This window comes from Pyxicephalus adspersus, chromosome 9 (assembly GCF_032062135.1).
Source record: "Pyxicephalus adspersus chromosome 9, UCB_Pads_2.0, whole genome shotgun sequence".
Classification (NCBI taxonomy): domain Eukaryota; kingdom Metazoa; phylum Chordata; class Amphibia; order Anura; family Pyxicephalidae; genus Pyxicephalus; species Pyxicephalus adspersus.
This window is the reverse complement of record NC_092866.1, coordinates 60926526-60952275: the sequence shown is the minus strand read 5'-3', so window position 1 is coordinate 60952275 and position 25750 is coordinate 60926526. Positions and strand designations below refer to the sequence as shown.

The 25750-nt window shown below is 42.4% G+C and overlaps 1 protein-coding gene across 2 annotated transcripts in view; it reads right to left on the bottom strand.

Annotated features, from left to right (window-relative positions):
- Positions 1–6333: 6333 nt before the first annotated feature.
- HPS5 (HPS5 biogenesis of lysosomal organelles complex 2 subunit 2) overlaps positions 6334–25750 on the bottom strand; it is a 23127-nt gene continuing 3710 nt past the window's right edge. For both annotated transcript variants that reach the window (XM_072422235.1, XM_072422234.1), the window contains exons 2-22: positions 22559–22675; positions 20609–20719; positions 20409–20473; positions 19307–19499; positions 19048–19181; positions 17890–18105; positions 17154–17225; positions 16994–17082; positions 16738–16916; positions 16044–16202; positions 15590–15749; positions 14822–14945; positions 13418–13567; positions 12781–12861; positions 11950–12425; positions 11656–11776; positions 10584–10739; positions 10237–10356; positions 9890–10003; positions 8355–8461; positions 6334–7018 (exon numbers count right to left, since the gene is read on the bottom strand). In XM_072422235.1, the coding sequence (XP_072278336.1) occupies positions 6735–7018; positions 8355–8461; positions 9890–10003; positions 10237–10356; positions 10584–10739; positions 11656–11776; positions 11950–12425; positions 12781–12861; positions 13418–13567; positions 14822–14945; positions 15590–15749; positions 16044–16202; positions 16738–16916; positions 16994–17082; positions 17154–17225; positions 17890–18105; positions 19048–19181; positions 19307–19499; positions 20409–20473; positions 20609–20719; positions 22559–22660 (3213 nt within the window). In that variant the 5' untranslated portion in view covers positions 22661–22675 and the 3' untranslated portion in view covers positions 6334–6734. The remainder of the gene's footprint in view (positions 7019–8354; positions 8462–9889; positions 10004–10236; positions 10357–10583; positions 10740–11655; positions 11777–11949; positions 12426–12780; positions 12862–13417; positions 13568–14821; positions 14946–15589; positions 15750–16043; positions 16203–16737; positions 16917–16993; positions 17083–17153; positions 17226–17889; positions 18106–19047; positions 19182–19306; positions 19500–20408; positions 20474–20608; positions 20720–22558; positions 22676–25750) is intronic.

Genomic DNA, 25750 nt, shown 5'->3' with positions numbered 1-25750 from the left:
AGCAGTCACTACGCGTGGCAACATGAGCACAACTACCATGAAAACCTTGCTGTCTGCTTTCAACTCAGATATGGAGAATTCACCAAGCAATGAAATCCGCAAAGCGTGCTGCTGGGTTATCATGAACTGTATAGTGGCCATTTCTACCCGGCTGGAGAAGGAACAGAGAATCATTTGGCAACAACTGATGACAACTCTACCTATCCTTTCCAACTGCAGAGATGTTTGCTTTAATGACCCGGTGGTGGTGACCGTAAGAAGAACCATTGTGCTACTGAATGCATTCCTGAAGATAGACATTAAATTTGTGGAAGAGCGCATTTATACTGAAAGCCTGTACTTTGATCCGGAGCTTCTGTTATTAGCTGAAAAACATAACAAGAAGTTTTTCAGGAATATGCTTGGGCCTATGCCAATACTAAAGCTTGCAATCGGCTCTTTATTCTTACAAAGCCTTAACTTCAGTTTCAGGATGCATATAATGGACTCACAGCAATATCTTTATTCACTGAGCTGATGACCTACCCTGGCTGTTTAAGTGAAATACAAGTGAAGTCCATCATTTGGGGAATAATAGACATAGACACCAATGTAAGGGACATTAAAACATGTTCCCGCTTTGTGAACTGCATCAACACTTTGTTTCAGTTCCGTCATACCCAAGCCGACATGTACAAGTACAAACTGGCTGAATTCCGCCTTCAGCCAGTCACTGTGAACAGAAAAAGCGTAATAAGGAAAACCTTACAATTACCTATCGGTATTTCGCCACTTTTTAAAGACTACAATATCACACGGCAGATAATCAGTGCAATTGGCATCTTATTCCACCACGAAAATATCAAAATACAACTATTAACAAAAAGACTGTTTGAAGAAGCTGTAAAAAGATGTTGATCTTACCCCCTTAAGTCAGATCCAGAGAAAAGTTAAAGAAAATGTACTGAGCATCACCCTGCAATTGCATAGCAGCAATGCCAGAGTGTCAGCAACAGCGCTACAATGTGCCCGCCAGAGCCTCCGCTACCTGTGTTGAAAGCCCAGAAAACATTGAGAGTATCTACCGAGTTCTGGCAGAAAAAGACCTTCTGAAGACACTAGTGTTTCAGGCTATCAGCAGAATAACTGAATGGACTGAGGGAGGGGCCATCATTTAACACCTTACTGTTCTGAAAGATTACCTGCCATACACTGCCATGTCAAAATACAGATATAAAATCTTTATTGAATGACCTGGATAGAGGAAAAGATGATCCAAATTCCTCTATAAAACAGACAGCAACAGATGCATCCGCTGTCATAATAGCCTGGTCATGGAAAACAACATATAATGTTACAAACACCTCAAACTGCTTTGCCTGTTTTCATGCATGGTGGCAAAAAAAACTTAAGTTGTTTAGTTCCTTAGCAAAATAAGTTAAGTTAGGTAAATGTCAGATAGGTTAAGGTAGTTAGGAAAAGAACAAAAAATCCCCCCCCCCACCCCACTCTTTCTACTCCCCCTTCTCTCCCTTGTGTCCCATATACATTTACACATCTTCCCATGCATAGATGTAAAAGGGACACAAGGGATCCTCCCATTCCAATGGTGTTGCCACCTTATCGAGCTGGAATCGCTTGCATGCCCCCATCTGATCCTTGGTGCTTTGTTGGTGGGAACCTCTGCTCCTGCCAAGGACAGCCCAACTGGTCAGGTTTTCATGTGGTGGGCCAGACTAAGAGCAACACCCCATGTCTCATCCCTTGATAAGCTATTCGGTATCTGGTGTGGCTGGCATTGGAGATGACGGAAAGAAGCCATTAGGTTCGATAACATAAAAAATAGCAACATTTCCACCCAGGATGATACACCATACTACACAAGACAACACAAGCTCTTAAACAACAAATTCTAAAAATTCTTCCAAACAGCGTCATTAGGAGGTTTTTGATGGGACGAGCCAAGTTCATCGTTATTGTTGGGCCCGGAAGTACGTCAGTCAGAAATTTAATGATAGATCTTTCCATCCTATCCATCTTCATACAGAGCTGTGCCATGAAGTCAATCGGTAAAATAAATATATGTATATTTAAAAAAATAATAAATTATTGTTATTGTATTATTACTTTTTATATATTGCATTTGAAGTCATATAGGGAATGTGGGCATTAACCTTGCAAACTTTACATCGAGGGATTCTGCAACTCAACTGGGTGGTGGGGATTGTTTTACTATTGATTGGGGCTCATTGGCACCAAGCCAATAAATGTGATTGATGAGCATGAAAAATTCTACAGAGATCAGAAATACACTGAACAGGTCAGAAGAATGAAAGCAATAATGTGCGGGGGCCAGGAGCATGCTCCATACAGTGTGCAGAGGCCAGAAGCATGCTACATACAGTGTGCAGGGACCAGGAGCATGTTACATACAGTGTGCAGTGGCCAGGAGGATACACCATACTGTGTTGTATGCAGGAGCATGCACCATACAGTGGTTCAGGTAAATGTAGGGGTTGGATGTAATAAAGAAATAGGCCGATTCTAATCGGGTCAAGGGCTGCACAGGACGTTGACACTGACAGCAGGCCTGAATGGAGATAATGTATTTACAAAGAGCACTTACCTTCACTTCAGTGCTAAATATGTTGTCATTCACCTAATAAATTACATTAAGCATTAATGTATGACATGGCGCATACTTTTGGCCCTCTCTCCTCTATGGTTATCGGTTTGCCCCACCTAGTCAGCAGTCTTGAAGGATTAAGATGGCAATCAAAAACTAGGCCTGAGCCTCAACCAGGTAACAGACAGGAGGTTTGGTTCCTCCCATTGCCTACTAATGACTTCCTCACTTTTCTAGAGCTGCCCCAACTCCCTAGAATGGTCTTTCTAGGCCTATTCGGCTTGCCCCCACTTTGTGCTCATTTAAAAGAGCACTCAAAACTTATTTTTCCAACTTGCCTACCCATCTTCTCCTGTCTTTTGAAACCACTACTGCCCACCACTATACCTCTTCTCTTTTATTGTGTGATACTTACCCCAACGTCTAGATTGTAAGCTCTTTAAGGCAGGGTCCAATCTGAACCTATTTGCAACCCCTTTTTTTTAATTTACAGCACTGCATAATATGTTGGCGCTTTATAAATCCTGTTTAATAATAATAATCCTTACACTTGCCCATATCTCCTGCTTCAACAGCTGACTTTTCACATACTGCCTAGTATATCCTAACACTTTTGTAGGTGCCATTAAAACCAAGATAGGTATATACCAGTCAGAGGTTTATTGTTTTGCCTACAGGGTAAGGCAAAATCTGATGTGTGTACAGCGGGATGAAAGCACTGCAGGTTGTTGCTTGCTCGTTCTCCCACGTCCCCTCTCATTAGAGCAGAACGGCATTGTATGTACAGCACTTGTTCATACATCTTTCAGACTTTTGTTGTTGGAAACCATTGTGAAAGATCCTTTCTAATGACAAAAGTCTTTCGTGTGTACGCATCCTTAGTCCACTTTGCTGCATCCTCATTAAGTTGTCAAACAGCAACAGGAGATCCCCAACTCTGAATAATGATAATGCCTATTTATTATATTTATCCAATGTACATATTATTGAAGCGTCACCTGTACACAAAAGAAGGCACATGGAATTGTGCGTCTGCACTTTTCATTACCAGCTTTTAGTATCTGTAGACCCGCCTTTCACAAATCTTCTTGCCTAACTCTTAAATCCATTTTCAGTTCTCAGGGACCTCAAGCTTGAAATCCAGCTCATGGTACATTTGAGCAATTCAGAGTTTCTCAACCAGGATTCCTCCAGAGGTTGCTAGGGGCAATGAACAGTTTGTTGCGTGAGGTTGCTTGTAGCTCTCCGATCAGTTTAAGCGACACCAATGATCTGTTTGGCTATCTGTAGGGGTGAAATTTTTCCCAATGGCCAGCAATGTAAGATACATTCTTCCTATTGACAACCACACTAATATACTGAGCTCTGTGGGTATAATAACTATAAGAAGGGTTCCCTGAAGACCTGAAAGTTACCTCATGGGTCTCCCATCTTAAAAAGGTTGAGAAACACGGATGTAATTACCAAGTTATATAAAGCTTTAAAAAAAAGGATAAAGATTCCTGCACACCTAATGTATGTGACACTCAGGGCCGATCATTTTTCTTATGTCTCGCCCTCACCATAGACAGTAACAAAATCATTTTTGAGATAACTTTCAGGTCTTCAGGGAACCCCTTCTATAGTTATTATATCCACAGAGCTCAGTATATTAGTGTGGTGGCGTATAAGAAGAATGTCTCTTACAATGCTTGCAATTGGGAATAATGTTACTCTTACAGATTGCCTAAAGATCATTGGTGTCACATAACTGACCTTAGAGATACAAAAACTGCTCATTGTAGGAGCCCCTAGCAACCTCTGGAGGAATCCTGGTTGAAAAATTCTGAATTGCTCAAATGTACCATGAGCTGGATTTCAAACTTGGATTCCCCAAGAACTGAACATGGTTTTAAGAGTTAGGTAAGAAGGGTTGCAAAAGGCCGGTCTACAGATACTAAAAGCTGGTAATGAAAAGTGCAGACGCACAATTCCAGTGCTTTTGTGTACAGGTGACACTAATAATATGTACATTGGATAAATATAATAAATCATCATTATTCAAAGTTGGGGATCTCCTGTTGCTGTTTGACAACTTAATGAGCATGCAGTAAACTAAGGCTCCGTACACATGAAAGACTTTTGTCACTGGAAAGGATCTTTCACAATCCTTTTCAACAACAAAAGACTGAAAGATGTATGAACGAATGCTGTACATATACATACAATGCCATTCTGCTCTATGGAGAGGGGAGATGGGAGAAGGAGCGAGCAACAACCCGCTGCGCTTTCATCACCTTATTTGCACTGCGGGCGCTCATTGTTCATGGATATGCCAGGCCAGGCAAGGCCGCTGTACACACATCAGATTCTTATCTGATACTAGCCCTGAAGCGATAATCAGGCAAGAATCATCAGACGTGTTTGTGTAGCCTTACCCTTTAGGCAAAACAATACACCTCAGACTGCCTGTTTATGCCTGTCTGGGTTTCATTGGCACCTACAAAAGTGTTGGGATATATTAGGCAGTAAATGAACAGTCAGATGTTGAAGCAGGAAATATGAGCAAGTGTAGGGATTAATATTATTAAAAAGAGGATTTATATAGTGCCAACATATTACACAACGCTGTACATTAAATCGAGGTTATATAAGACCCTGCCCCAAAGAGCTTACAATTTAGAGGGCGGGATAAGTATCAGGTGAGAAAGGTAAGTGGGACAAGAACTGTGGAGAGATTTGAAGGCAAGGCACAGCAGCTTGAATCTGATGTACTTCAAGCAGGGCCAGATTGGATGGTTAGAGAGGACTGGGTCAGAGCATCTTCAAATGTGCAGGTATTGTGGGGTATTCTGGTATGCAGTGGTTAGTATGGACTAAAAGGGGTCCAAAAAAAAAAAGACAATGCATGGTCATGGCCAAAGATCATTGATGTATGCATGGGAGGTAGGGGGTAATCCATTTTATCAGAACCCACAGAAAAGCTACTCTAACACACATTGGAAAAAATTATGGCTACAAGAAAGGTGCCAGAACACACACCACATCCTAGTTTGTTATGTATTGACCTGCTTAGCTGCACACCAAGCTGAGTGTTTATGCTGACCCCTCTTCACTGCTGAAAGCACCTCCAGTACAATGGCCACATAAGCAGCAAAAATTGACCATGGAGCAGCAGAAGATTGCCTGGTCTGATGAATCAAGTTTTCTGTTAGATCAGGTGAATGGCTGGGTGTGTGCGGGCCTCACCTACATGAGAACAGATGTCAGCGTGATTCTGTATGGGAATAATGCAGGCTCGTAAAGGCCCAGTGACTTAAGTCAAAGTTAATTGAGTGGTACCAAGGGGATCTGTGTTAGGCAGGAAGTTTTCATTGTACACATACAGTAAACTATTCGGCATGTGTAGAATATTTCCTAGAAAAGAAAAACTGCACAATGAAAATATTTTACCAAAAAAATACATTTATACTTGTTCAAAACAACATAACATTTTACAAGGAAGTAAATTTGGGAAAAAAACTGGATGTGCATGATAAAATATTAAAATCCTGAATACTGAATATAATGATTGATGAAAGAAACGTCCATCACACATCTCTGGAAGGAGAGAGTGCATTGCCTAACACAACCAATGAGCTTGCAGCTCTCATTCTTCCAACATACAGTTTAATACAGCGGTCCCCAACCACCGGGCCGCGGCCCACTACCGGTCCGCGGCGGTGTAAAAAAGTTATCCATAGTGACCAATCAACTTCAGGAAAATCAATTGCTTGCTGTGGATTTGCTTTAACCTTCCTGCAGTGTGCCGACTTTGCTGCTTATTCTGCACTCAAATACCAAAGCAGTGTTTTCAGCCCAGCCTGAGTTCTTTTTTGCTGGACTACAGAACACTGTCCTTTCCCCATAACAAGGGAAGGTTTTCTGTGGTTCAATAGGCAAGAAGAGAGGTAGATTGACAACACTGCTTGCGATTTCAATGCCACAGAAGGAGCATTGTCATCTTACTACAAGAAGTCAGTAGGTGGCTCTTTTTAAGTTTTAATAATAAACAGGATTTATATAGCACCAACATTTTATGAAGCGCTGTACATTAATTAGGGGTTGCAAATGACAGACAGATACAGACACAGGAGGAGAGGAGCTTTTGTTACCTTTGTCTCTTCTCTGCCACCTTCATAACCTCACAGATCTGGAAAAATCTCTCTGACATGTTCTCCATCAGGCCCCAGTCCTCTAAATACGGCAACGCTCGATCAGGACCAATCACTTTAGCCAACAGTAGTGCCACCTTCTCAACAGTAATGCAATTGGTCCAATCAGAATGTCCATTGGTGAGGGCATCACCATTTGTAACACTGTGGGGGTGAGAGCCGCAGGTCTTCGCTAAGTGCAGAATACATTTCCACTCATCCATTGTTTCCGGTAACAGATCTGAGGAATGAAGCGAGAAGGCATTGAAAGGAAACACATGTCCAGTTGATATTCATAGAAACTAGGGAAGTCATACTTTAAATAAAAAAGGTTACTTAATGGGACCCTGTAAAATCACAAAAAAGCAAGTACTTTAAATGGAAATTTTTAGCAAAGAGATAAGCATACAGAGAGGTTTTTTTTTTGGCATACAAAATATATATTCTTTACTGTCGATACACAATTTTGCTTTCTATTTCTCTATTTCTTTAGATATTTTTGTTAATATTTTGAAAATTGCCTGTGCTCATTCTGCTTGTTTGTTCATAATATGTTTGTGATGCGGAAGATTATAACACGGTTGGTGATCTGTATGTTTTAATGTTTAATACAGTATGTATGACTGTTCACTGAATAAAAAATAAAATTATAAAAAAAAAAAAAATAGCACATGTGACATTTATTTGCCTCTTAAGTCCATCAAGAACAAATCCATACTTGTTATTTACCTGCATATAGTGGGATTACCTGACGCGTTTCACTCAATGTAAGCTTCCTCAGGGGTATTAACACTCTTAGGAGGTAGGGTAAGGTAATCTTTTACAAAGAGGTGGTAAGTACACAAACTGGTTGACCCCAAGGAAAGGAGGGGTAGATTACTACCTTGCTGGAGGCAGAAGAGAGGTGTCGACAGAGATTTCTGTCAGGTGAAGGTGGGACAAGAGATGCAGCTGTGTGGAGTCACTCTACGGGGAGGGAGGATACCCTTGAGGGAGCCCACATTGGGCAAAACGCATCGGGTAATCCCACTAAGTCATTTATAAACTGTCTAGAGCCATTGATTGAGCCATTAAGCCAATGATTGTGTCACTTTTTCGTGTAAATCCAGAGTAATTTAGGGTTGGCATCCTATCTTAATCACATGTACTATGAACACCGATTGTCCAACCACTCTCTGATAAGTAGTTTAAATGCTCACTTGCAGGGTTTTTCTTTTTGATAATACATTTTACATCTATCTATATGTGCCTTTGAACATGATAAAAGAAATACTGGAAAACTATCTTCCAGGCTTTGGATCTGCTGGGTTGCTCTCACTGGTTCTTTTCCCTGGCTTCACGTCATTACAGGATACAACGGTGATGCAGAGGAACCAATAACATCTACTGGAGACCAAGACCAAAGAGAATGACACTCCCAGCAGAAGAGGATCATTCATAGTGATTGGAAGGGAGTTCAGAAGTTTTGCACGTATTAGGTTTCTGGGGTCATTTGAATGCATTTTTTATAAATTAGGAGAACATGACTCTCCCCATGTGTAGATGTAGACCATCTGTAAAAACATTTATCTACTAACCATTATTCTCATCAATCAAACTCATGTCATCCAGATACACAACACTGGTCAGAGCTTCCAACCGTCTGTCCAGCTGCAGGCACAGAGCAATGTGTCCCTGCCAATACCTAAAGGAAGAATATATAATGAGATCACATAAAGCAATACATTATTTAATGGGAAATTCTAAAGGCAGCAAAATGAAGGGATTAACCCCTTTATAATCAGAGAGGAAACTGAAGCCAAAATACTTTTTTTACTTATTTTGAATGCATTGTACTGTATTCTCCCTTCTACAGTTTAATCTGTGAAAGGCAGCAAAGAGACGAGATCAGACTTAAAGCAAAACCTAAACTCAGAATTTTCAATTTACATAAAAGGGTAGACGACAAAAAAAAAAAAAAGCACTGCCCCCTAATTCTCGATTGCCTAGGCAGTCCAGAATAAATTGAAGCGCAAGGGTTCAGAGAGAATTAGCGAGAAAATGAGAAAGAGATCTGCCAAAACATTAAACACTTCTCTAATATTGTTCAGATCTCTCTTCTGCCACCAAGCAGCTCTGACCATCAAAAAATGTGGACCCCACAAGACGTCTGAAGGTGTCCTGTGGCATATGGCACCAATATGTATAGCAGAAGATTCCTGAAGTCAAATGGCCTCGGCTGGCATGCTCAAGGTGCTATTCTCCAGGTAAACAACGCATGTGCACCCGACTATAAACATGATCTAAAAAGAATATCCGATTCCTCAGACCAGGCCAGCCTTTTCCATTGCTCCATGGTCCAGTTCGGACACTTCCATTGTAGGTGCTTTTGGCAATGGTTAGGGGTTAGCATGAGCACCATGATTGGTCTACGGTTTTTCAGCAAGCTGGGATTTACTAACTAAGGGGTGTTCTAACACCTTTCTCTCATGAACATCAATATGTTCTTCAGCAGTTTGAGCATCAATACCTATTCTATCATTCCTCAGTTGTTTCAAAGATCTGTGGATGCCAATGACCCACATCACTGATTGCCCTTTCTTGGGCCACTCTTAGAAGGAACCAATTACTGCATATTGGGAACACCCCACAAGAGCTGACCCATCCTTTAGCCATCACAATTGTCCCTAAACTCGAACATTTCTCCTGCAACACACACCTTCAAGAACAGACTGTTCACTTGCTGCCTAATATATCCTACTCCCTGACCGGCATCATTACAATCAGATAATAAAGGTAGTCTTCTTCACCTGTCAATGGTTTATTGTTTTAGAGTATGTTGACAGAGAACATTCTGACAAAAAGCAGATAAGCTCAGTGTGGTCATCTTTTTTGTCCAAAGTCACATTTTCGGTATATTTTTTTTCTATCTCTTTTAACAAAAAAAAAATATTTGGCCTAAAGTTCTATCCTATTCCTGAGCACTATAACCTCCTGTGGCTTCAGTTTTCTGGAAGTGTGAAAGTCAACATAGGGTCCGATTGCTAAACAGCGTGATCTTAATATCGCCTCAAAGTAAAGTTTAGACCCAAAGTAAACAATAAATCAGAAGATGATGGAACAAGTTCCTTACCCTGCTGTCCTGCAGATATTAAGCATTTTCTCTTTGATAACAAAGTCAGATGGCAGTTTAATTAAAAGAGACATCAGATGTCCATAGCCCCAGGTGAACAAGTGCGAGAGGGGCCTGCAGAGATCAGAAATTTGCAATTAGTTAAAGATCACTTTTTTGAAATAACAAAATGAGGAGCTCAAAGCAAATAGAGTAAATATTTTTTTTAAAGTGAACCTGTGCCTTGCCTTTGCACAGCTTTGATGAAAGTGATGCAACCCACAGGGGGCACTTTTGGCTACATCTGCCACTAGTTACAACATTTAGGATATTTAACTCTTAAGAGGTTATGTGACCATATCCCTTACCTGGGGTTTCCAGTGTCATCAACAGTGCTTGATGAGTGGGGTGCATCATGGGAAACAGCAAGTTGCAACCAGCCCAACTTTAAGGATTCAGGCTGAGCAAGAGACTGTAACAGGGATAATCTACAATAAGAAAGAATTGAGGTTTATTTAGTAAGAATCTGTATCCAGGAAATACAATTTGGTACATATTTTTTTTACCAGTTTAGTAATTGTGGGTATTCCAAAAGATTGCTTCAAACTGCTCTCAATCATTGGACTATTCACCACACACCATGTTATTGCAACGTGCCATAAAATATTTGTCACAATCAATGCAATATGCATCATACAGGGCATTCTCTCCATACCTTTGTGGTTCTGGTTTTGTCTTGATGAGGTTGTCCAAGTAGGCCAAGAAATGTCCTGGATTGCCCCTGCAAAGATGCTCGACATCCACCGGTAAAATGGAGGGGAAGAATTTAGGGAGAGATCTGGCAGCGGACTCACCAAATTTGTCATAAATTCTAAACAGAATCAGAGCAATATTTAAATGTCAATTAAAGTTATGTTTTATTTTCACTCTAATATAACAGCCATTGTAATAAAATAAAACCAAGGGCTGACTCTGACATTTACCAAGCATTCTCTGAAGTAGAACCATCCAGATTCAAACTTCAGCTGTGCAGTCAGGAGAAGCAAACCAAACCATGAGCAACAAAATTTGCATATGGCTGCAGCTGCAGAGCAACTGCCACTGCATGACTAAAGGTGACGTGGTGTATGGAATCTGACGCAAAAAAGGTCCCAATGCTCCTATTTACTTAAATGGGAGCAGTTGGGACTGTAGTTGAGCCCATGGCAGACCACTCCCGGTCTGAAAGGACCCTTCCCAATGACAGGACATCTGAAGATGTTATTTTACATAGGAGTAGCTGCATCAGGACTGCCAGAATTTGTGGCAGGGGTGGTGGCAACAGGGCAAAGAGGAGCTGAATTTAGGAGATACACCCTTGGATTTGTTGGAATTGGGTGCAGTAATAGTCCTCAAGTGGTTATTTAAAATGGTACTTTAAACTTTGAATCTCCGTCTGGATTGCAACGCTCTCACTGACTCAATTTTTTCTTGCCGTGCAACTCCTAGGGTAAAATGTAAATGGGTGATCTAATATAAAATTTGAATTAGAACTTTAATGAAGAATTTTTACTGAATCTGTACATATTCCAAAGGCATCCCTACTAACATTTTTTGCTAATTTCTATGGTCAGTCAGTACCCCATGACTGCTCCATTGTAGAAGCCCCATCTCCAAAAATGTAATTAGCTCATTGCCTGTGCACTTTGCATACTTTCTCCAGCTCACCGATAACGGTGATGGATGATCGGTTCAGTGCTGATCAATGTATGCGATCGGTTTAGTTGGGATGGCCAAGGATGACCTACCTAGACACATAGGCGAGGAGTAGTGGGGTGTCCCAAGGTTCCATATCCTTTAGTTTCTGCACAGCGCTCACCAAATCTCCTTTCTCTATTGCCAATGCCGCTGGACCCAGACCAGCAAGCTCTGTCAGAGAATAAGACAATAAGTGTTTGATCTGTAGATTGATGTTCCAAAACTTAAGACTGGAAGATGTGAGCTTGTACGTGATTTGCAGTTCCCAGAACAATTGTCACACATTAGACCCCCACTATCCATAAATGAAAAATTGAGACAGGTTTTAAAATCATCAATCTTACCTTTTAAACCTTCAATGTAAGCGTCCCATACACTGGGGGCGTCACTGTAATTAAGAACAACGCAACGCTTTAGTCTTTTAAGGTCCAGCAGGAAAAGATACTTGCGTATGAAACGGCAGGCACTTGGGTTCCCTTCACAGCCAGCCTCGTTAGGGAAAATGTTAAATTCCAGGCACATGATGGCTAATTGGGAGAGGTCTTGATGAAGGCGTTCTTCTATGAAACAAGGAGCACGCACCCTAAAGACAAAATCTTCCTCCACCCTGGAACACACAGATATTTTTCTCTCCGCCTCCTCCATGTTGGTTGATTCTACCTGAGCACCGTCCAATTCCCCTGAGGAGTTCAGTGAATTTTCACAGGAGCCAGTGAATTCCTCGGGACTGAGAGCCTTCTCCAAGTTCACCACCCAGTCTTTTAAGACCTTTCTGACTTCCTCAACGTGAAACAACACTTGAGGGTCCTGAAGTTTCTGCCTAAAAAGTATTTTTTTTAAATGACATTTTATATACAATGAACAATAGATTGTGACAACTATAACAAAGTTTCAATAGTTTATAGTAAAAGAATTAAACTTGTCCCATGAATATACATTTGAAAAGATCCTAATATATCTGACTGGTTGACATATAAAACACACTAATATATATATATATATATATATATATATATATATATATATATATATATATATATAGACTCACAACAATTATGTGTATGGAACTAACCCTCATGGGAATAAAATACATTTTAAAGCATCCATTATCATCAAACAGACAATGATGGAGAAGCAAAACAGACCAGGCATTTTATGCAATAGTCACCACTCACACGGCCTCCGCTGTTGCAAACTTCAAATCTCCAAGCAGAATTTCTTCCACAGATGGTGTTGATAGTGGGGGAGGTTCTATCCTACAGAATAAAAATAAATAGATAGTTGGATATTTATTACTTTTTGCTGTGTATGATAGACTTGAGGCCACGTGATGCCCCTTTATAACAGAATGACCACTGGTAGACATACCAGTGTTATATGCTGTATGGGTGGATCGTGGGAAGAACCACATTGGAAGATGGTGACTAAATGGATCTTCTACTTTGATCACAGAACATCTGTATAGGGTGAACTGGCCCCACTAAGTCTTCAAGCTGCCCACTGGTCTCACTACTGCCACACATTGGCATGCCAATGCCACACAAGTGGCTGCAAGTTTTTTTAAGATGCCAAGGAGTGGTGTAATAAATGGTGAGATGGAGGTGGGAATTAAAGAGATAAAATAGTCAGCCTTCAACTGTTAACCTTCTTTACCATCTCTCATTTTCTCTCTTTCTAATAAAAAAAGCAGGATAAGTGCTTAAAAAGGTTTGCCCAAAAATGACATTGACATTACATGGATTATAAATTATTGTTTTTGAAAGGTTTCCGAGGTGTCCCAGATATTATTAGTATCAACCCCAATTAACTTACTCAGTCTTCTCTTCTTCTTGTTGGGCTAAGCCATCCACAGGCACTTCAGGAAGAAGCTCTTCATCTTTGACCTCCTGTTTCCTTCTAACTTCAGGACTCATATGGAGAGTCCCAATCTTCTCAGTGGTTTTTCTAACAAAGCTTGAGACACTGATACCGAAAAAACAAAAATAAACACATTATTGCATGCAGATATGGGGAACCCAAAGACAGTTTTGGGCTACAGTTTTTTGAAAATATTCTTTGTATCTAGGGCAGTCTAGTAGCATAGTATTAGATTGGTGGAAATGCTGGGAAGCTTGTCATATTGTTTATCATAACTCAAAGAAGGCATAAACTTTTAGAGGGTAGGAAATAGATATATAAGGAATATTCTAAAGCCCAATAAATATTAAGTGAGAGGAGGACATGGCCCCTGCAATGAGTAAATCTCATGTTCCCTGATGATTGAAGGACTCTAGATTTGTCTCATAAGGGTAAAGACCACACTGCATCCACACACAAAGCAAAGTTCCTTATGTGCAGTACATGGGACAGGCTTTCTATTCTTTGATTTTGAACCTAAAATGTTTTTAGCTAATATAAACACTACATACACACGTCAGATGATTCTCATCCGATAGTTGCCCCAGGGCTGGTATTGGACGAGAACCTAGCGTGTGTACAGCGCTTGTCGTTCCTGGATCCGTCCTGGCGGATCCAGGAACGATTGTAATGGAAGTGAAGAGGAGAGAGCACAGCGGGGTGCCGTTCTGTCGTTTTCCCCACTCCTTAGAGCAGAACGGCGCTATACAGCGCTCGTTCATGCATCATGCAGTCTTTTGTCGTAAAAGATCCTTTCCCGCGACAATTATTGAACATGTGTACGAAGCCTCAGATCTTAAAAATAAAAAAAGGGAATCAGAGTTCCACCAATTGAGCTATGTGCATGGAGTCTACTTTTCCCCCCTTTATAGTCATGGGTTTGGTTTCCTTTGGGTGCTAAAGTTTCTCTATCACAACGGACATCAATGGCTTCTTCCCAAAGTGGTCACATTAGATTGTAAGCTGTTTTACGCTAGAGAGTATCATATTCAGGAGGCTATTAAAGGAATCCCTTATCAGGGCTTTGATGATTGGATAGGAAAGGATGCTACACTCCAGAGGATCATTAGATTTAGAAGTAAACTTAATTCTAGTATAAACCAAGCTATAACAACTGGTTTCTGCAAACCACCTTCACCATCCTTTACCCATCAACCCATTGGAGCGCTGATGAAGAGGAGCATTTGACAGCTCTTGAAATTTGTTGGCTTGTATCTTGAATTTTTCGCATTTGAACCCCAAAACTTGGGCTTTAACCCAGGACTGATAACCTAAAATTAGTAAATTAGGCTCCAGTATACTTCACATTGTTATCTTTACCTTTCTTTGACAGCTTGCAATGACATGCGGGGTGAGGTGGAACGGAATGGCAGTGAGATATTGAATGGGAGAATGGGCTCGGTCCGATCACTGTCCATAGTCACAGAGGCATGAGAGGTAGAGTCTGATGAACAGAACATGCAGGAAAAGAGACAACATAATGACAATCTACAACAAAAGCACGAGACTGATGACAGTATCATGCACACAACATGCATTAGGACATCTATATACATGACATAAGGCTCATCTTCTAAAAATAGGTACGTAGATATTTTTTCTTGCAAACATTCTTGCCGACACATTTCTTCAAACAGTATGTACTTCCTCAGGTACTCTTCCTAGACCTATAATTTGTTCCTACAATATAAAACCATAAATACTCTGCAGGGAATAATGGTAAAGGAAGTCAATGGTGGCCAGGTCTTGTGGAACAAAGTGGGACATTAGGGCCAGTTCAAGCATCAGCCAATTACCCAGCACTCCCACCTTCTCCAGGACCCCTATTGACATTCCAGTGCAGGAAACAGGAATGTTAATCATTTGGTGCCATCACTTCATATTTGCCCCATTTTGACTCAAATCCCTTCCATGCAACTGGGGAAGAGATAAAGGTGCAGAAACCTGGAACAGCCATTTCAAAAAATACCATTCGACACAGCTATTGCAATCTTTAAAGATGTTTGCATCATTTTGTGGTTGAAGAATACAGGTCCTCATTTATCATTCCATTTCTAAATTATAACCCAATCAATGAGCAGCATTTACCTGATTCTGTGTGCTCATCCTCCAATGGTACAGAAAGCTCCCGCAGCCTCTCATCCTCAGAAAGTGTCTGACTGTGCAGAGAGCCAGAGTCCTCATCTGACTGGCTGTTTCTACGACTGATCACCCGATAGATGCCGCAGTCCAATACATTGAAGCTCTCCTGTAAAATAACACACCAGAGATGTCAGAGGCTGGATGCAGTACCTCAAAGTAGCCAGTAAATTAATCAATTACTTAAAGCTAAACAAATACTAAGAATTTACAGAGTTTGGAATTGGAGAAAGTCAATGGAACCTCCTAACCTTGTCTAGCAGTAAAAGCTGTAAGAAATGCCCAGGGATGGAATAAAATTCCATCAAGCTTTATTAGGTATGCTGAAGATTTTTTTATTAGTTCAAGAGACACCAAGGCAGCACTGAAATTTATCTAGGATTATAGTGGGCACTAAACTCACATGGGATGAGATACTACTCCGCCTGCTGCTACAGGCCGAGTCCATGGGCTCCACGCGGGAGAGGACCTCTTCCATCTGTTTCAGCAGATCCGCCTGCAGTACCAGGTCCAGCTGGGACTTCACATGCTCCAGTTTCTCCATTGGCAACACCTTCCTAGCCTGAGAAAATTATAATTATTTATCATATTATTGAAATGAAAAAAATGGAGAGGAAATGGGAAGGAGGTAAAGGGGAAATTGGCAACTGAAAAGGAAAGAAGAGCAGGAAAAGAGAAAGAGCTTAAAGGAAGGGGTAGGATAAGAAAAAGGTAAGGCAAATGAAGGTACCAGAGATAAATGGAATAAGGAGGCTAAAGAGAAAGAAGAGGAAATACAAAGGGCGGAAAGAAGGATAAAGAGCAGAACCTATAAAGAAGGAGGGAAAGGAAATGAAGAAATGTAACAGAAAGCTGAGAACTGTAAGATGAAAAAGAAAATAGGAGGGGCTGGAAAAAAGTGAGGAGGTGCAGAAATAGGAGGAAATGGAAGGAAGGGAGGAAAAGGACTATCAATGGCAAGATTGGCTGGCTTGAGTTGGGAATTATGGAAGAGATATCCCACCACATTACAACAAAAGAAATATATAGAGCCAACAGGTGATGCCAATGCCATGAAAATCAAGGGAACGGATTCTGGGAGGACCTGGTCAACTCACTTTGCCAGAAATTACAGCATTTTGGAAAAGATGGCAGACTTTTGCAGCCAGATCCCACACACTCCGCTTTATCAGCCGCTCCACACATCTGTCCACCGGTAGCAGAGAGAAGTGGGAGATCTTCCCATCGACATGCAGACAGAACAGCTCAGACTTATGCACACACATATCCTGAATGCCTGAAAGGGTACGGAAAGATAGGGTCACCCTCCAATCATGTGACCACAGCCACCGCTCCCACTTCCAAAATACCAACCTTTAACCTGACTCCAGAGCAGAACCTGGACATTTTGAGGAAGAAACACATAGATCCCTCGATCTGTCCACGTCACAACGCTGTGATCACTGTCAGGAGAAGAATGTTCATGAAGACCATGCTTTCTGCCTAATACCAAATTATAAGTATTACTTCTTACCCAAAAAACAGAAGTTTCCCAAAAGCCAAAGACTGAGGAGGCCCAGGTGTTGGGTCATACTGAGGGTCCAATCTAAAAATCAATTTGTTAATATTAATATTATTTAACAGGATTTATATAGCGCCAACATATTAGGCAGCGCTGTACTTTAAAAAGGGGTTGCAAATGACAGATGAATACAGACAGTGACACGGGAGGAGAGGACCATGCCCGCAGAGCTTACAATCTAGTAGGTGGGGGAATTTCACACACAATAGGATGGGAGATATGTAGTGGTGGGAAGTAGTGAGGGTTTCAAAAGACAGAAGAAGATGGGTAGGCAAGTTTGAAAAGGTGAGTTTGGAGTGCTCTTTTAAATTAGCAGAAAGTAGACCCAAGCCTAATAGGACGAGGAAGACCATTCCCCATTCCCATTGGGGCAGCTCTAGAGAAGTCTTGTATCCGTGCGTGTAATGAGGTTATGTGTAAGGAAGTATACATTAGGTTATCAGAACCAGAGTGAGCGTCTAGGGGAATATTTTTTTACCAGGTAAGAAAGGTAAGTGGGACAATAACTGTGCGGGGATTTGAGGACAAAGGAGCTTGAATTTGATTCCAAAGGGAAATGGAAGCAGTGTAGAGATCTGCAGCAGAGAAGGATTTGTTGAGCACAATGGGAGAAATTATGGATTAGGAAGAAACAAGCAAGAAAAAATTAACACAGCAGCCAATCAGATGCAGCCCCTTGACTTCTTACCGTGTGCTAATAATCGGCAGAGGTGGTGAAGACAAGAGCTGGTTGAACTGATGCGTACTCAGTACCTCTCCTTCAAAGTTCACCTCCCACATCCTGGACCCAGGGCGAGCGCAGTATATTATTGGCTGCTGTCCACCAGAGCTCCGGGTACCCGGGAAGAAACACGCACCATACTCCCCATCCCTCTCCTTGTTACCGATTTTCCAAAACTTCTCCCTTGGTGGGGACCATAAACACAAAGATCTTAGTCATCTAAACCATTACAGATATGCTGAATCTAAATTATCTGACCGGGCAGCATGTTGGCTCAGTGATTAGCACTTTGGCCTTTGCAGCGCTGGGTCCCAGGTTCGAATCTTGGCCAGGACACTATCTGCATGGAGTTTGCAGGTTCTCCCCATGTTTGTGTGGGTTTCCTCTGGGAACTCCAGTTTCTCCCACATTCCAAAAACATGCAGTTAGGTTAATTGGCTTCTCCCCAAAATTGACCTTAGACTGTGGTAATGGCATAGGCCTATAGTAGGGACATTAGATTGTGAGCCCTTTTGAGGGACAGCTAGTCAGATGACTATGGACTTTATATAGCGCCGACATATTACACTGTGCTGTACAAACACTGTATTATAATAATAATCCCATAGAACACACAACAGAATTATTTATGTCTATGCCCACCCTGCTCCAAGATCACTCGGAGTCAGTGCTGGGTGTGTTCTGATTTTAACCTCCAATTGTGCATTCCTGATGCTTTTTAGTACTTTTTATGATGGAAGCAAACAAGGTGTACGTTAACTCTTTTTTGTTTTGTATTAAGAGGGGCTTGTAAAACCTTATCAAGTTATTTTTTTGATGTATATCACCCATTGGGCAGATTTCCCTTAAGCTCCTTTTCTAACAGTACAACAGGAAATTAGTTGAAATCACTTTGAAGTGAACAAAAGATTCATCCAAGGGACATGCCCTTGGAACAGTTGCCCCCATTGGAGGATTTTCCCTCACTGTTGCTCCCATGAAAACTGAAATTGTTGGATTTCCCCGAAAATGGTGACAATGGTCACCAAGAAATATAAAGAGGGTCATTCTCCCCAGTGGGGACACAGAGGGCAATAAAATTGAACAACATTTGAATAATGCACAGTATAGAGAAGGGGTACTTACCTCTCAGTATCACATAGATAGGAACGCGTCAGGGAAGAGATCAGAAGCCGGCCGTCTAAATAATCCAGCTGTACTAAGCGGGAGTCCACGCTGGTGATGATCTGAACCGGAAACATTACAAAAGCCGAGGCAGCCTGGTCAGGAAAAGGAATGTGATTATAGAGAATTGCTGGAATCCTAATATAGGTCAGCTTGAGTAATTCACAGAATAAGCAGATTTTATCAGTTTTAATTATGCATTTATTTATTGTACAGCTACCTTTCCTTGCTTGGAAGAGTTCAGTTTGATTGCCGAAACTTTGCCCATTTGATCCCCAACAAAGACCCGCAGTACCGCCGTGTCCCAACAGATGGCAGTCACCTTTCTGCCCTTATGTTCGGAAGAGACGTAGATGCGCTCTGGCTTCCCGCGCCGCTCCTGGTTTAGTTCCCAGACCACCATAATTCCCTGGCTGCAGGAACAAAACACGGGATTGATATTTAAAGCTAAGGAGTAAGACTTCAGTATCATGCATTGGCTTTCCTTAACCCTGATTGGACATTACAGGCACCATAGACAGGCCCATGTGTTCCATATGTCATATATATATATATATATATATATATATATATATATTTATTTATATAAAGAATATCTGATATGCAAGCAGTAAATACCAGAATACCAGACCTAGTATCTCCTTGAAGTTCCCAAAATGCTCAGACAGAGAGGGAGAATCAATACAAGGGGCCAAATGGTTCATGTGCGACATGCAGCTTGCCGAGAGGAGAAGACAACACAGAGATTCACTTATCTCTGTGCTGCTTCTCCTTTACTGTCCAATCACAGGCTTGGAGAAGTAGGCTTAATTATGATGACTGTCATTCAGCCAGGAAACTGAGGACATCTTCTGGAGCAAAAGAGGTACTGCAGTGGACAGCTCCACATTGAGGCAGTTTTTTTAGGTTATGTCTTATAATATAATAATAAATATTATTTTATGATTTGGCTGGAGTTTTTCTTTATATGTTTTATATATATTATATATTATTTATTTCTGTCTTTTTTTTTTTTCCCCCTTCACAGCGGTGAAGAGAAGGGGAAGAATAAATCATCTCTACCCCCGTTTCCCTAGGCCAAATGATCATTTAACCTGTGCAGCATGGGGTAGAGGTGCATGATTATATTTCTCAGAAGCCCCAGGTTGGACTCTAAATGGTATTCGCATCACATCAATTTAATATATATATTTCTTTCTTTTCAAAGCTTGCAAGGATTACTTATTTGGGAGGCGTTCTGATGCCTGCTCTGATGAGCACGTTCTGATTGGTTTGACCCCATACTATCAGACCCGAGCATGGCGGGTCCACAGATTTCCTACCTGGTTGCTACAGCCACAAAGTCGTCATCATGGGGGCAGCAGGTGACCCTGGAAATGGCTCCCTCCTGTGGCCAAAGCAAAAAGTGATTAATACATGACTGTCTTGGGGTTATGTGGATGAAGGAAAAAAAGATCAAATTTATTATATTAGGTCACACAAATCCAAGCAAGAATGCGGCTCAGCATGATATTACGTTTACCTTGTGTGTGAGGATGAGTCTGTGCTTCCAGCCGTCTCTCTGGATGAGATTGAGACCCCCTCCGGAACTGCCCAGCGCCAACCATTTCCGGGACACTGCCAGGCATGTACACTGCAAATACAGGAAGATTACGGACACATAATGGAAACCAATCAAGGTATTCTTTGATTTTTGTATACATTTTTTACAGCACTTATATTGTAGTAATGTCAGTCTAGTGACAGTTTAGGTAAAATTGGAGGCTGGTGAGATGAGGTAGCTTTGGACGGTTCTGCCCACCTGGGTTCCAGCTCTTACTGTTACATTATAGTAAAAATTAATTGGAGAGGGTGGGAGTCACTTATAATGGGTACAGCAGATGTACAGATCTGGGTACTCTGTGCAGGGAAGGTGAGAACTTATATTATTGGACACAGGTGGTGGGCAGACCCCAAAACTTAGCCCAGGAACTGTGGAGGCCTCTCATAATGGGCACAGCAGGTGTACAGAGCTGGAAAGTCAGCAAGGGGATGGTGGGAACACCTTATAATGGGCACAGTGGGTATGCCAGCCCAAGGACTCAGAACATGAATGGTGGAAGCTCCTCATAATAGGCAAAGCAGATGTACAGACTTGGAAACTCAGTGCAGAGAAGGTGAGAATGTCTTATATCGGGCACAGGGGGGAGCACACCCAGGTACTGGGGAAGCCCCTCATTATGGGCACAGGAGGTGTGGAGACCTGGGAACTCTATGAGAGTCCCCCTCCATCCCTGCATTGAGTTCCCAGGTCTCCATACCTCCTGTGCCCATTATGAGAGTCTCCCGCCATCCCTGCATTATGGGCACCGAAGGTGTGGAGACCTGGGAACACAATGCAGGAAAGATAGGAGCCCTTCGTAATGGGCACAGGAGGTGTGGAGGCATGGGTCCTCTCATAATGGTCTAGGAGTTTGGCCAAATGATTTCTAACCTTGGATTGCTTGTGGTTGTCTCATTGGACCAAGCATTCTCAACCGGGCTTCCTCCCGGGATTGCTAGGTGTTATTCAAGCTAAAGCTAAATGACCCCCAAATGTCATGATGCCTGCAGAGTTCTGGTGCCGACACTAATTGGCAGAGCCAACTGCATGACTCTAATTGTATTGTAGTTGTCTATAAAGGTTATATCCAGGCCATCACTTTAAGGGGCATTACTTCCACTGGCCACCAATTTAGGATTTTTTTCCCCATTGATCCCCCAAAAATTGCTTTTATCAGGGTTAAGGGTACCTCAGATTAAAAAGGTTGAGAAAGTCTGCATTGGAGGTTCCTCAGATCCAGACCACCATAACATCAACAACCATTCTCTTCTGTGATCGGCCATGATGGATAAACTGTTAGAACTTTATGAAAAATGCGGATCAGTTGGCATACAATAGGCCTGATTGATTAAATCTCTCTAAGGCTGGAGAGGATACACTTTCATCAGTGAAGAAATCATCAGAAAACCTGAAATCGATTTCTTAAACGTGGTTTGTTAGCAGATGTTTTGAATCCTGGATCAGATGCATTCCAGGTTTGCTGGATCACCCAGTTTCACTGATGAAAGTGTATCCTCTCCAGCCTTGGAGCGCTTTAATAAAGCTGGCCCAGTGTGTCAGGTATTGATCCTGAGCAATGGATGCCACCAAACATTCCACTGTTCTCCCCATTACACACTGAGCACCAACTATTGGAATGTCTGAAAGTGCATCTACAGCCCAAAATCTTCTAAAATTATATTTACTGCATTGATTAGTATTTTTATTATATTATTATATTTTTATTAAATATATTTTATAAGTAGAGGAGAATGGCTGTAACCAGAATCAGTGTCTGTTCTTATAGAAATGCCGGATTTTATCACTTGTTGTCACCATAGAGGATGGATCACATTTTGTCACATTTTACATATTCCTCGTCAATATATTTTTCTAGGGTGTCAGACAAACCTTCAGCCGGCTGGAATCCAATCGCAGCGCTGACAGCAGAGGGTCCAGGGAGTCAAATTCAGCCAGGACATGGCTGGGGGATTCGGATACCACAGCCGCCATTTCTCGTTACATCGCCTAAAATGACCAAAATCAGGGAAATTAATTTTATAAAACGCGCCTCCTGTCCTTCACAGGGCTCTGCAACCTCCCTCTCATGCTGCAATAGAGGGGGGGTAGTCAGAGCCTCAGAACACCCCAATCTGCATTTTTACTAGCTGAGATTCAGGACCATGTTGCATATACTGGCAGCTATAGGGATTTATACCCAGCCAGCCAGGAGGAAGCCATTCAGTAACTGGCCGTGGTTAGGTTGTTCCTTTAAACCATGACATGATATTACCAATCAGAAGAGTTCAACAAAGATCTGATTGTTCTCTTCAGATGTAATGATTAGTTGTGACAAACAGCAGAGAGATCGCCTACAATTACAGCAAATTTCCCAGAAAAAGGGGTCATTAAATGGCCAATCCGCCCAAAACCGGAATTTACGGGAGACGCCGGAGAAGTAAAATGCCTCTTCAATCCCTTGAGTGTAAAGATCTGGGTGCGGAGTTACTGGGTCTGTACCCATGCTGTGCCCATTATGAGAGCCCCCTCCTATATCCCTGTGCCATGGTCCTTGGGTCTGTACATCTGCTGTGCCCATTATGAGAGCCCCCTATATCCCTCCACCAAGGTCCCTGGGTCTGTACCCCTGCTGTGCCCATTATGAGAGCCCCCTATATCCCTCATCCAAGGTCCCTGGGTCTGTACCCCTGCTGTGCCCATTATGAGAGCCCCCTATATATCTGCCCTGAATGCCCAGGTCTGTGCCCATTGAGAGCAGCCCCCACTATCCCTCCTCCATAGGGACCCTGTGCCCCCCTTTCCACCAGTGACTCCTCCATAGGGACCCTGTGCTGCCCCTGTAACTTCCTTATAAATGCCTGTACCACCCCATGACTCCCCCATAGGGTCCTTGTGCCACCAATACGATACCTCCACAAAGCACCTGGGTCTGTACCCCTGCTGTGCCCATTATGAAAGCCCCCTATATCTCTGCCCTGAATGCCCAGGTCTGCACACCTGCTGTGTCCATTGAGAGCAGCCCCCACTATACCTGTGCCAAGTTCCTGATCTCCCACCATCCCCTACTGGCCATTTAATACGTTTGATATTATGCAGAATGTAGTGGGAGGAGCCAGGACACACAGGTGGGCGGGGACACCACTCCCAGGTGGTTAGGATTTATAACCAGAAGATCCCTCTGCTGAAAATATACAAAACATTATAATCCAATATATAGGCTACACCTAGAACTACAATATCACCTGCGGGGGGCTGCCCCCTCAAGGCAGAGGTGGGAATTACACCAAAGCTTCAGGAGAATTGCATGGTTTGATGAGCGCCGATTGGATTTTAATGTATGGATACATCTGATGTGCTTTGCTTTATACAGATAAAGGGGACGTGAACCCCAAACTTAACATTTAGTTATTACAGCCCCAAATATTACAATTTTATTGGAGTTGTCTCCAGTTGACACCACTGATGGTTGCATGGGATTTTCCAGACAATCTGTACTGATCTCTGGCTCCTTTAAGGCCAATCCCACGCAGACCACAAATGGCTGGCTGTCTCCATGCCGTCACCGGTCCGGTCTCTGGGGATCCCCGGCGCGCACATGATATGAGTTCCATCTCCCGGAGTCACATTACCGCTCCTCTCCATTTCCAGTATCGATCAGAGGAAGAGACTCATCATGTGAAGGTCATTGGTGAGGACAGAACAGCAGCAGATACGTTCCATCACATTTCTGCGGCACACGTTGGACCAATCAAAGGATGTGGATTTTGTCCATGCGGTTTGGAGAGTTACACAGCTTTGTCAAAATGACGAGACCTCATTTTTAAATGCGGCAGTTCAGTAACACTTGCAGGTCTTGCCCCTCCCCTAGCCTGTGACTGGACAGTGAAGAAGCAGAAGACTGATTTTCTCTCCTCCTACCAGCATGCTCCTTGCCAGCACATGAGCATGGGCAGCATAGCCGATTGGCTGCTTGTGTTGTTTCTACATACCCCAATCTGAGCTTTGCTGTATAGGGGCTGATACCATAGGAAATTCTGCTTTAAGTATAATTGCAGCCAATAGAATACTCACTTAGAAATCAGTCTGTCCTGCTATCCTATTGGCTGCAATGATTTATTTGGAAGCTGCAGCTGTCCCTGCAGCCAATCCCAGCGTCCGTACAGTGCAAAGTGGAGGACAGAACCACCCGCAGGGTCCATAGGTGATGAAATGGGTAAACGTTGGTCACATGACCCCTTCCGGCAGCCGCATGCAGAAAGAAGAAGTATGCAGAACGTATTTACCGATTGCAAAACACAAATTGATGCCCGGAGGTATTCATCCCTATCCAAACAGAATAAAATCAATATTCACGCACTTATTCACAGGAATGTCGGGCCAAAGGTACACGTGAGCTGAAACCTGCGCTACAGACAGGGACATGCCTGATACCTCTATGGACTACAGAACATCTCCCACCAATGGTAAAGAGATGGGGAATGGGGGAGGTGATCAGTAGTTATATTATACTTCCTGTCATCCTGACAACAATGCTCCCCCATACAGTGCAGCAAGTGGGTGCTGTCACCTTAGAACCAGAAGTATGGTAATGGCAGGATCAAGGAAAGGAAAATTCAGCCATTATATTCAGGGACTGGTATGCAATAAATTACAATTTTGTTCTGGGGTTTAGATACAGTAAGTGGCCTGTCCAGGCTGGTTGTACCTGGGCTGCCTACTTCTAGTCACCTGTTAATGTTATGTGGGGCAATTGTAACTCCTTCATAGGGCACCTGTGACAACCCATGACTTCTCATTAGGGCCTTTGTGCCATTCCTGTGAATAGTCCATGGGGTCCTTGTGCCACCAAAATGACACCACCACAGGGTCCCAGTCCCCCCACCCCCTAGTGGTTTCTCTATAGGGCCCCCTGTCCCACATACCACTGTGACTAATCTATAGAGCAGTGTTTTTCAACCGCTGTTCCGCGGCACACTAGTGTGCCTTGAGAGATCTTCGGGTGTACCGTGGGAAATTATCCAATTTCAGTTAATTGGTCCCAAAATGATTTATTTACTGCAAAAAATTTGTCTTCATTTGTCT